Source organism: Neoarius graeffei, chromosome 19 (assembly GCF_027579695.1).
Source record: "Neoarius graeffei isolate fNeoGra1 chromosome 19, fNeoGra1.pri, whole genome shotgun sequence".
Classification (NCBI taxonomy): domain Eukaryota; kingdom Metazoa; phylum Chordata; class Actinopteri; order Siluriformes; family Ariidae; genus Neoarius; species Neoarius graeffei.
In genome coordinates, this window is record NC_083587.1 from 32818310 (window position 1) to 32830683 (window position 12374).

Consider the following 12374-nt stretch of genomic DNA (forward strand, 5'->3'; position numbering starts at 1 on the left):
ATTTTGATATCGTTTGACACCAATATCGATATCGTGATAAAAATACGATATATTGCACAGCTCTAGGAAACGCCTTGTTGATAAGAGAGATCAGAGGAAAATGGCCAGATTGGTTTGAGCTGCCAGGAAGGATATAGTAACTCACAGCAACTCTTTACAACTGTGGTGTAAATCTCAACATGCAACAGCAGAAGACCACATTGGGTTCTACTCCTGCCAGCCAAAAACAGAAATCTTAGAACATGTTCCTATTAAAGTGGCTGATGAGTGTATACTGTATTTGCCCATTTAAAACAACTCCATCTACCAGCATGTCTTTTGGACAGTAGGAATAAACTACAGAATGCAGAGGAAACCCACAAAGACACAGGAAGAACATGTAAAACCTTGGAGCTGTGAAGCAGCAGTGCTACCTGCCATACCACCATACCCCACATTATATCCATCCATCCATCCATTATCTGTAGCCGCTTATCCTGTCCTACAGGGTCATGGGCAAGCTGGAGCCTATCCCAGCTGACTATGGGCGAGAGACAGGGTACACCCTTGACAAGTTGCCAGGTCATCACAGGGCTGACACAGAGACAAACAACCATTCACACCTACGGTCAATTTAGAGCCACCAATTAGCCTAACCTGCATGTCTTTGGACTGTGGGGGAAACCGGAGCACCCGGAGGAAACCCACGCAGACATGGGGAGAACATGCAAACTCCGCACAGAAAGGTCCTCGTCGGCCACTGGGCTCGAACCCAGGACCTAATTGCTGTGAGGCGACAGTGCTAACCACTACACCACTGTGCCCCCACCACACATACACACACTATAATGATTTGTAAAATCTTTTCTGAAATACTCAAACCAGTCCATCTGGCACCATCTTCCACCAGTCCAACCAGTCCATCTGGCACCAACACCCATGCCACAGTGAAAGTCATAAAGATGACAATTTTTTCATTCTGATGTTTGAAATGAACATTAACTGAAGCTCTTGATTTGTATCTGCATGATTTTATTCATTGTGCTGCTGTCAAGGGATCGGCTGATTAGAGAACTGCATAAAACAGCAGGTGTATGGGTGTTCCTAATAAAACAAAATGATTTGTAAAACCTTATCAATTTAATTTGTCCATAGGTGTGAATATTTTTGTACATGTATGTGAAATGCCCTGTGATTGACTTGTGTCCTACCTGGGGTATATCCCTGGTGTACACCAAGTATTCCCAGGATATACTCCACAGGAAGCCTAATCAGGATGTTCAATCAATCAAGTGTTGACTAAAAATCAATCAAGAGCCTAATCAAGTGTTGACTGAAAATGAATGAATGAACGAACAAACAAATGAACAATTGATCACATGACAAAAAGAATATGTAAGCTCTTCGCAAAAACAAAATTCCTTTAAAATGAGATTACTTGGACCAAAAGATATTTTAAAAACTAGTTAACAGGTAAATATACTACCCAGCCCATATGGTATTCAGGAGCAAAATTACAACCTTACAAACAAAAGGTGGGATGATTTCAAAGCCAGAGAATTCATGAAGCATAAGGAGTGGGAACATGAGAACTGGGAACAAAAATATACTGAATATTAAAATGAAAAACTAGGACAAGTGATGCCACAATAAATATAGTTTCATTTCACTGTGTCTTTCTTTCTGAAACAGGCTCGTATTTATATTTATATTTACATACAGTCTAAACACAGATAATTACATATTGATTAACATTCAAATCATGCCACAAAGTTATATTAAAGATAACAGTCTATTTCGTAAATAAAGACGGCATACAAGTATACTTGCTTATTTATGGAATGAATAGGTGCACAATCATTTTTAAATCAATAATATGCATGTGAATCTGGTTTATTTAAGAAGATAATGTCTTGCAAAAGTATTCATCCCCCTTTGTATTTGTCCTGTTTTGTCACATTACAGGCTGGAATTAAAATGGATTTTTGGGGGGTGAGCATCATTTGATTTACACAACATGCCTACCACTTTAAAGGTGGAAATTTTTTATTTATTGTAACACAAACAATAATTAAGATGAAAAAAAAATCAGAAATCTGGAGTGTAAACCCCCCCGCCAAAGTCAATACTTTGTAGAGCCACCTTTTGCTGCAATTACAGATGCAAGTTTCTTGGGGTATGTCTCTTTTAGCTTAGCACATCTAGCCACTGGGATTTTTGCCCATTCCTCAAGGCAAAACTGCTCCAACTGCAAATTAGATGGGTTGCATGGGTGTCCAGCAATCTTGAAGTTGTACCACAGATTCTCAATTGGATTGAGGTCTGGGCTTTGACTAGACCATTCCAAGATATTTAAATATTTCCCTTTAAACCACTCCGGTGTAGCTTTAGCAGTGTGTTTCGGGTCATTGTCCTGCTGTAATGTGTACCTTTGTCCTAGTCTCAAACCTCTGGCCGACTCAAACAGGTTTTCTTCCAGAATTGCCCTGTATTTAGTGCCATCCATCTTTCCTTCAGTCCTGACCAGCTTTCCTATCCCTGCAGATGAAAAATATCCCCACAGCATGATGCTGCCACCACCATGCTTCACTGTAGGAATGGTGTTCTCAGCGTGTTGGGTTTGCGCCACACATGGCATTACCCATGATGGCCAAAAAGTTCAATTTTAGTCTCATCTGGCCAGAAAATCATCTTCCATGTGTTTGGGGAGTCTGCCACATGCTGTTGGGCAAACTCCAGACGTGTTTTCTTATTTTTTTTTCTTTAAGCAATAGCTTTTTTCTGGCCACTCTTCCATAAAGCCCCACTGTGTGGAGTGTGTATGGCTTAAAGTGGTCCTATGGACAGATACTCCCAGCTCCGCTGTGGATCTTTGCAGCTCCTTCAGTGTTATCTTTGGTGTCTTTGTTGCATCTCTGATTAATGCCCTCTTTGCCTGGTCTGTGAGTTTTGGTGGGCAGCCTTCTCTTGTCAGGTTTGTAGTGGTGCCATATTCTTTACATTTTGCTATAATGGATTTAATGGTGCTCCCTGGGATATTCAAAGTTTGGGATTTTTTTTATAACCCAACCCTGATCTATACTTCTCCACAACTTTGTCTCTGACCTGTTTGGAGGCTCCTTGGTTTTCATGTTGCTTGCTTAGTAGGGTTGGGCGGTATTACGGTAAGAAGGTATCCCGAGGTATCCAAAAGTACCAACGGTATCGGTCTCATTACCGTCATTTAAAAAAAATATATAATATCTAAATAAATATGGAGTACATGAGGTCATAAAATAATAAATTGAAGATCATCCCGAATAACTGTGTGATCGTATTTTCACTAATTCTATCAATTTCCTAAAGAAGTTCTCATTGCGTGCAGGGTTGTTTATGTCGTTACCATGGCAACCCTGCGTGACATTTGGAGTCTGACAGAAAGCTTCGCAAGAGACTGAGACCGGGGGTGTCATGGCTCAGACGGCTAAGGCACTGTACCATAAATCCGGGGACCCGGGTTCGATTCCGACCCGAGGTTATTTCCCGATCCCGTCTCTCTCTCCCCCGCTCATTTCCTGTCTCTCTATACTGTCCTATCTAAAAAAAAAAAAAAAGAGACTGAGACCGTGGTTGAAAGATGGCAAGTCAAGATAACGAGTTAGTGGCAAAAAAAAATACAACATCGGCAGTGTGGCAGTATTTTGGTTTCAAACCAAACGAAAAATCTAATATGTCCCCTAAGGCACACCATAGCCTGGGGTACTCCACTTCCACGAGATCTCTCCAATGAGTTGTGTTTTGAGCAGGTTACATGAGTAACAACAAGGTAAAATAATATAACGTATGACATTTGGGATGTGGGTAATAAACGTTTGAAATGTCATCTACTGAAGAAACGGAAGAAAACATCGTAGCGTAAACTGTTAGGTTTCTGGTGGGAATTAGCAATGCGCTTGCTATCTTTGTTGGGTGTGTTAAACCGTATGGATTTAAGTGGAATAATTGTAAGGAGTTATGTGATCAAGACAACGTTTTAAGCAAGGTAAGGCCATTTGATTATTAATTTCCCCGCCATGGCATGACGTGGGCCCATATGATTTTGCCTTGTGCAGCTATCACGCATTTGAATTAGGTTCGCCTCATTTGCGCTGAAGAATATGGTTTATCGCGCAGTCTAAACGGACTTGGGTGTTGGTTGATTCTTTTTCTTTTTTTTATTTCCCATGCTTGAAAGGGTATGATCCTGCTCATCGTGTACTTTTTTTTGATGGAGTAGGTGAAATAGTGCTGCAAATGGCGTTTCAACGCAGACATGTGTAAACGACAGTTGAATGCTATTTTCAAGATGAAGGAAGAGTTGCGTGATGCTTTGAAATATCTCTTAATCCATTCATCAATGCACAAAATTCGCTTTGCTGCTTAATCCATACCACAATGCACACAATTCGCTATGCTGCTTTTAAATAGTACATTTGAGGCATAGGCGCACGTTACACAGTAGGCCGAAACAAAATATTTTTTTCTCGGTAATACCGTATACCCCGGGAAAACACAGAGACAGTTTAAAGGTATCAAAATTTGGATACCGCCCAACCCTATTGCTTAGTAGTGTAGCAGAGTCAGGGTCCTTCCAGAACAGGTTGATTTATACAGACATCATGTGACAGATCATGTGACACTTTGATTGCACACAGGTGGATCTTAATCAACTAATTATGTGACTTATGGAGTGAATTGGTTGGACCAGCTCTTATTTAGGGGTTTCATACGAAAGGGAGTGAATACCTAGGCACACTCCAGATTTATGTTTTTTCATCTTAATTATTGTTTATGTCACAATAAAACAACCATTTACACCTTTAAAGTGGCAGGCATGTTGTGTAAATCAAATAGTGCTAACCCCCCAAAAATCCATTTTAATTCCAGCTTGTAATGCAGCAAAACAGGACAAAGACCAATGGGGATGAATACTTTTGCCAGACCCTGTACATGAAGTTTCTATTTGAAAGTATTAAGAAATGATTTGAGAATTCAGAATTTACATTTAACTAAAGATTGAAGACACATTTGATTCATTTCTTATGAAAATTCAGTTGCAAGGAGGAAATTTGGGGTTCTTTCGACATGCAGAATGGTGGTCATTCCATCCTTTACAGATTATAATCTGTGGTTGTAGTTCCATCTGTGTCAGCATCTGCATCTCTTTTTCTCTCTCTCCAACCAATCCAAAACATCAAATTGTTAAGTATTTGACAAACATAAAAATATAAATAAGTAATAAGAATATTAATTATAATATAACTAATAAATACGACTGGGGAAAGATGCAGCATCTTGCATTAAAAACCATCTTTGCCCAGAAAATCTTTCCATACTTCCAATCATGAAATTAATTCTTTAGAAAAGTCTCTCAAACAATTAGTTGGTAGGGTTCCCATCACTTCACTAGGAGCATATTAGAAGTGAAAAGTCAAACCCAGAAGCGTGCAAAAAAAAAAGTGTTTGATGAAATAGATACTTATGAAGACCGATACCTAGTCTTATTCTCTAGGCCTCACTTTATTGGCATATTGGACACGTGGATTAAGATGGTGATATAAATACACGTTTTACAAATATTATGACTTGTATGACAAAAAAAAACAGAAGAAACCTGCTGAAAATGTGGTATGCAGGTATTGTATTACAGATGTAATCATGACAAACTATCCATCCATCCATTATCTGTAGCCGCTTATCCTGTTCTACAGGGTCGCAAGCAAGCTGGAGACTATCCCAGATGACTATGGGCGAGAGGCGGGGTACACCCTGGACAAGTTGCCAAATCATCGCAGGGCCAACACAAAGACAAACAACCATTCACACTCACATTCACACCTACGGTCAATTTAGAGCCACCAATTAGCCTAACCTGCATGTCTTTGGACTGTGGGGGAAACCGGAGCACCTGGAGGAAACCCACGCGGACACGGGGAGAACATGCAAACTCCACACAGAAAGGCCCTCATGGGCTACTGGGACTCGAACCCAGGACCTTCTTGCTGTGAGGCAACAGTACTAACCACTTCACCACCGTGCCGCCCACCATGACAAACTAACCCTGTCCCAAAGGGGCTTCAAGTAATTTTAGACCGACTTGGCTTCCTCAGGTTGTTCAATGAATAACTGGAAACAAATCATATTTTGAAGGACTCAGAAAAAAATGATAAACCTCTTCAATTGCCAATTACACCTGACATTTTTTAGTATACTCATTTGAAGCGCATATTAAAGAGCAATGGATGAGAGGGTTTGTAGTGAGGAGTTTAGGGACTGGTGCTGTTGATTTAGTTCACACCTGAGTTTGAATGATATTTCCACAGTTTCCCTAACAAATTGAATTGAGTAGGCAAACACAGCAGAGTTCAAAATAACCAAACCATATGATGTCGCTGTGAAGGCACCAAGCACTAAGCCCTAACCCAACAACTACACAAACTGAGTGAGTACAATACTAATGCAAACTTAGCATAGTTTTTTCTATGTTAATATGTGTGAGCACACGAATATGCAGATGAGGCTTATCAATCTAAGTACTCTTTGATGAGATGAGTTTGGCGCCCTCCCATTACAATTCATTACAGGAGCCTTTGGAAGCACTTCATTACAAAAGTTCATTTCATTTAATTATGCCTGGTACTCGTCATCGCAAGCACATTGGGTGCCAACTTTATTATTAGTTATTTGTTTCTTTCTTATCAGCCTAACACTTGTGTTTTGTTCCTTTTCCTCCTCAGAGATCTCTGTAGCACACTCGAGTCACACGGAGAGACTCTGTGGAGGTAATGATTTATGCAGTGTGTTAAACACTTCTATTATACAGCAGATGGACAAGTCAAGTTGATTTTATATTAGCACAGCCTTCTACATGTGAAATATCGAGGCTCGCAGTGCAACACAGAAGACAACACACGCCTACATAAAGTGCAAATAGTACAGTATAAGACAAGTACACATTCATAACTGAAAAGATGAACACACTGACTATAATAGGGATTGTGACATAAATATGTAGTTATTACTATAACAGATAGAAAATGAATATGGTACAAGAATGCATGAGAATGGTTTCTTCTATTTTATAATGAACTGCAATCTTATTTCATATAATTCAGCAATGGCTTTATGGCACTTCAAAATATGCAAAGCACAGAGACATTAAATTCCATGAATAAAATAACAGATAATTTTTAGGCTTCGCATAAAACTATTTTAGATAACAGAGATCTTATGAATGTATGGACTCGGTAACAAGGTCATACATAGTTAACAAAAAATAAAACCATGTATATTTTCATAAATTAAAATAAAATGGTAATTGTATCAGTGCACCGTTAATAATAATAATAAAAATATCACATTTGAGCTGTTCAAGAAAAAATTAATTTATATTAGTTTATATTGAATAAACAAACAAATGACAATAAAAAAACACAAAAAATTACAAAATCCAAAGTTTGTTTGTATGTGGGAATCATATTAAGTCAATAAAACCATTTATTTTTTTCACGGTCCAAATCCTGCGCTCTGATTGGCTGGCAAGCGGGTCCGTATCCTACGATACAGACCCCAGTTACGGACCTCTGGCGACTCGCTCGTTCACAACAACAACAAACATAGTAGCATTTTTTTGTCAACATTTATCTTTTTTTATAAGATTTATTTATAAGATTATCAAAAATCTTGTAAATTTTTGCCAGCGTTTCTCAGGAGAATAGCATTAATTTTACAGCATGGATAGCGATAACGACAGTGTTCACAGCCAAAGAGAGTTTTACTACCCTGAGGAAGAAGAAATAAAAACATTTCAGGAGAAAGCTAAAAACCTCTAACTTGCTAACAGTTTGATCTCATTAGTTAATGAGGCCCATTTTGGACCATGTTATCCTAATACATAATATTACGTTAGGTAAAAACTTTAAACCAGTACAATCTCTTCTTCAAAGTTTCACCAAATGGCTTTATTTATGCAATATAAAGGTCATAATATTGTATAACTTTGGTTGAGCAAAAACATGGCTGAATCCTGAATGACTCCTATTTGTATAAATAGGGGACTACATAGGCGGCAAAATGTAGGGTTTTTTTTTTTCCTGCCATGGAAGTGCACTTGTATACTGAGGAGGAAGCAATTTGCATTACAGCCGTGAATGAGGATTCAAAATGGCGGCTCGGCTCGGTTTTCCCTTTCGGGCGCTCTCGTTTTCTGTTAGAATTTGGTAAAGAAAAAAATAAATATATTATTTACCAGCTTAAGGTCAGTCCATATGGTGAAATACCGTGACCTCGGCCTTGAATACTGACCTCGGCCCAGAGGGCCTCGCTCAGTACTTTCAAGACCTCGGTCACGGTATTTCACGATACGGACCTCCCAGCTGGTAAATAACATATATGTCTTCCACCTAAATTTATGAAGTTTTATTCCAAGCTTTCGGACCTATGGTCCATCATCAGGGCAGAATAACGATGGATAGTAGGTCTGAAAGCTTGGAAGAAAACTTCATAAATTTATCTGGAAGACACATTTTTATTGACTTAAAATTACAATATGTAGTCATTTTTTTAAATCAACCAGTAAACCAACATTCAGAAACCAGGTGGGAAAAATAAGTACACCCTTCCTTATTCCACAAGCAGTAAAAGAGCAATTAGAGCAAGACTTTAATAAAGAAATGCAAAAGATTAGTTCATCATCAAGCAGTGATGATGAAGTCATCAATCAAGGAAGGGTTATAAGGCCATCTCCAAGCAATTTAAAATTCAAGAGACAAGACAAGAAGAACCGTCTTCAAAAAGAATGCCCTGAAGACAGTTGCCAATCTTCCCAGTAGTGGTCATTCCAACAAATTCAGTCCATGGTCAGACCACTGCTCAGGTATATAAAGAAAAACCAAGAGCTCCACTATGTTCCCTACAAGCCCCTGCAGGCACATTAAAATGTTTATGTTCATGACCGCAATTAGAAAAAGACTAAAGGCTCTCAGGGAAGGGTGGCTAGGGAAAAGCCCCTTCTGTCCATAAAGAATATAGAGCATGACCTACAGTGGTGCTTGAAAGTTTGTGAACCCTTTAGAATTTTCTATATTTCTGCATAAATATGACCTAAAACATCATCAGATTTTCACACAAGTCCTAAAAGTAGATAAAGAGAACCAAGTTAAACAAATGAGACAAAAATATTATACTTGGTCATTTATTTATTGAGGAAAATGATCCAATATTACATATCTGTGAGTGGCAAAAGTATGTGAACCTCTAGGATTAGCAGTTAATTTGAAGGTGAAATTAGAGTCAGGTGTTTTCAATCAATGGGATGACAATCAGGTGTGAGTGGGCACCCTGTTTTATTTAAAGAACAGGGATCTATCAAAGTCTGATCTTCACAACACGTTTGTGGAAGTGTATCATGGCACGAACAAAGGAGATTTCTGAGGACCTCAGAAAAAGCATTGTTGATGCTCATCAGGCTGGAAAAGGTTACAAAACCATCTCTAAAAAGTTTGGACACCACTGTAGGTGTAATAGGCTTATCAAATCAGTCTCATGTAAAAAGGGATCAGTCTCATAAATTCATTAATCATTAATTCAAGTGTCTAATAGTTTATAGCTAAACTATTAAAATCAATGGAATAACTTAGTGGTGATGTTGCTATAGTTTTACTGAGTATTGTAGCTCTAATGTAATACGTTTACTCTAGATCTATAACATTCATCTAACAACCAAATGGGCAAAGGCAATTAGAAAACTTGTTTGGCAGAGGTTGGCACTCAGTGAATGTTGTAGCAATAGACAAGACACAGTTTATTCCAAAGATATCATTTATTGAAATAGCTGACATGAATTAGCAAACTAATACTGATCAGATATAGCAACAATAGCAGCCAAGGAATAATTCAATATAAATGGTGATACAGTGTATACAAATAAGAATCAGTAGTGTATATGATGATAACTAAGGCACTAATGGTGATCAGAAGTAATAAGCTATATGCAAGTTTACAGTGTAGGGGCGAGTGGATGTTAAAATGTGAGAGGGAAATCATGTGTTTATGTGTGTCTGTGTGAGAGTGTGTGTATGAGTAGGGATGTGTGTAAGAGTGTGTGTGTGTGTGTGTGTGTGTGTGTGTGTGTGTGTGTGTGTGTGTGTGTGTGTGTATGGAATGCATGAGCCTTGTGCTAGGCCTCGCCTAAAGGGGGATGGGCAACAAGGAGAGCTCACGAGGGAGAGATAGACAAAGGATCTGTAGTTTAAAAACTAGTCTCGGCTAGGCCTTAAACCCAACTTCTACTCAACCCTTAGCTACTCCTGAAATCCCAATGTTAAGGAGTGTAGTGCGACGGAGGGAGTTAAAAAGAGAGAGAGAACGCATGCACGATCTAAGTAAATACAGATAGTAAACAAAGTAAATCAAACAACACGCAGTCTAAGACCGACTTTCATGTGAATCAAAATGCATACATTTGAACCATGAATGAATTCAAATAAACAACACTCTTCACATTAACTAGCCACAACTAAGACTAACAATTGCCCAGATGCCAGCCTTACTTGAGATCACTCTTGTTTGGCGACTGAAAGTGCGCCGTCTGTTATCCGAAGACAGCGCGGGGCGCAGGTCCAGGGAGAAAACAATTCTGTTCCTTTTGCTTTTACAGCTTGTCAGCTGAAGATCTTGGGTGTCCCGTCGGTCGTCCGATGATCTGGAAGGAATCTTGTTTGTAGTTCGTCGACGTTGCGAAAGGGAAAAGTGATCCGGTCACCTTTTCTCTTTAAAATACTGCGTGGGCTGCAGTAACTAACCGATTCAGTTATTATTGCAACTATGCAAAGATCAAATACTTTGAACTTTGGCTAAAGGTCCGGTATCAATAGCTCATTCTTTGTCCTTTGTGCTTCTGTAGCACAGATGCAATGACATCTCTCTTTCACGCATGGAAACCCACCGCGAGAGAGAAAGAATTTCAAATCCGCCGCAGGTTTAAAGCACAGTCGTGATGTCACTGTATTTGGTTTCCGGTATCATCTCTGTATCCAATACCATTACAGGGAGTCAGAAGAATGGGCGGAGATGGAACATGGCATCGAGTACAGGGATTGGTGTGTTCAATGCTGTACAGTGAAAGGGAGAAGATGATTCATATGGCTACGGCTTAGCAGTTCATCCCTACACCACCAATCCACAGTCAGACAGATTGTGTACAAATGGAGGAAATTCAAGACCATTGTTACCCTCCCCAGGAGTAGTTGACCAACAAAGATCACTCCAAGAGCAAGGCATGTAATAGTCAGTGAGGTCACAAAGGACCTCAGGGTAACTTCTAAGCAACTGAAGCCCTCTCTCACATTAGCTAATGTTAATGTTCATGAGTCCACCGTCAGGAGAACACTGAACAACAATGGTGTGCATGGCAGGGTTGCAAGGAGAAAGCCACTGCTCTTCAAAAAGAACATTGCTGCTCGTCTGCAGTTTGCTAAAGATCACGTGGACAAGCCAGAAGGCTATTGAGGTTTTTCACCTGACGTCACAGGGTCACGTGACGCCCCGGTGTCCGCCATTTTGAAGGTCAAGCTAGCTAATGTCAACAACATCATAGCTGGTATGTTACTGTAGCAATGTTTACGTTCAGTCATTTGGATGACTGTTAAAACCTTTCAGTCTCAAGTTTTCCCTTTACTGTATTTACTAGTTTACTGTAATTATGATCCGGCAGCTATTTACACCGGATCCAGTGTAAATAGCTGCCGGAGTGCGCTCCAGCTTGCTCCCCCTCAAATTAAGCAGCGCGCTCCGGCTTGCTCCCGGAGTGCTTCGGGAGCAAGCCGGAGCGCGCTGCTTAATTTGAGGGGGAGCAAGCCAGAGCGCGCTCCGGCAGCTATTTACACTGGATCCGGTGTAAATAGCTGCCGGATCATAATTACAGTAAACTAGTAAATACAGTAAAGGAAAAACTTGAGACTGAAAGGTTTTAACAGTCATCCAAATGACTGAATGTAAACATTGCTACAGTAACATACCGGCTATGATGTTGTTGACATTAGCTAGTGTTAACAGCTAGCTGCTAGTGCACTGCTACAACACAGACACCGACCCTAATAATACAGTTCTTGGTCATTGCCTGGTAACAGCAAATTTATAACGGGCCATGTCTCAACAGACTAAGAAGTTATTTCAATGACATTTAATAACATTTTGTTTATCCTGAGGACCGAAAGTAAATGAAAATGTGAACAAACCTTAGCTGTAACAAGATGGCGACCACCGGCTCCAGGGACGACCCACTGATGTAGGCATGTTACCCAGCCTGACACAAAATATTTGTAGGTATCCAAACTCGTATACGCTTTCAGATCAATACCTGTGTATGGCGATGGGTT

General features: G+C 39.7%; 1 protein-coding gene across 1 annotated transcript in view; it reads left to right on the forward strand.

The window, feature by feature from the left end:
- sema5a (sema domain, seven thrombospondin repeats (type 1 and type 1-like), transmembrane domain (TM) and short cytoplasmic domain, (semaphorin) 5A) overlaps positions 1–12374 on the forward strand; it is a 535180-nt gene that overhangs the window by 507665 nt on the left and 15141 nt on the right. Inside the window, exon 21 of the mRNA XM_060899996.1 lies at positions 6735–6779. Within this exon, the coding sequence (XP_060755979.1) occupies positions 6735–6779 (45 nt within the window). The remainder of the gene's footprint in view (positions 1–6734; positions 6780–12374) is intronic.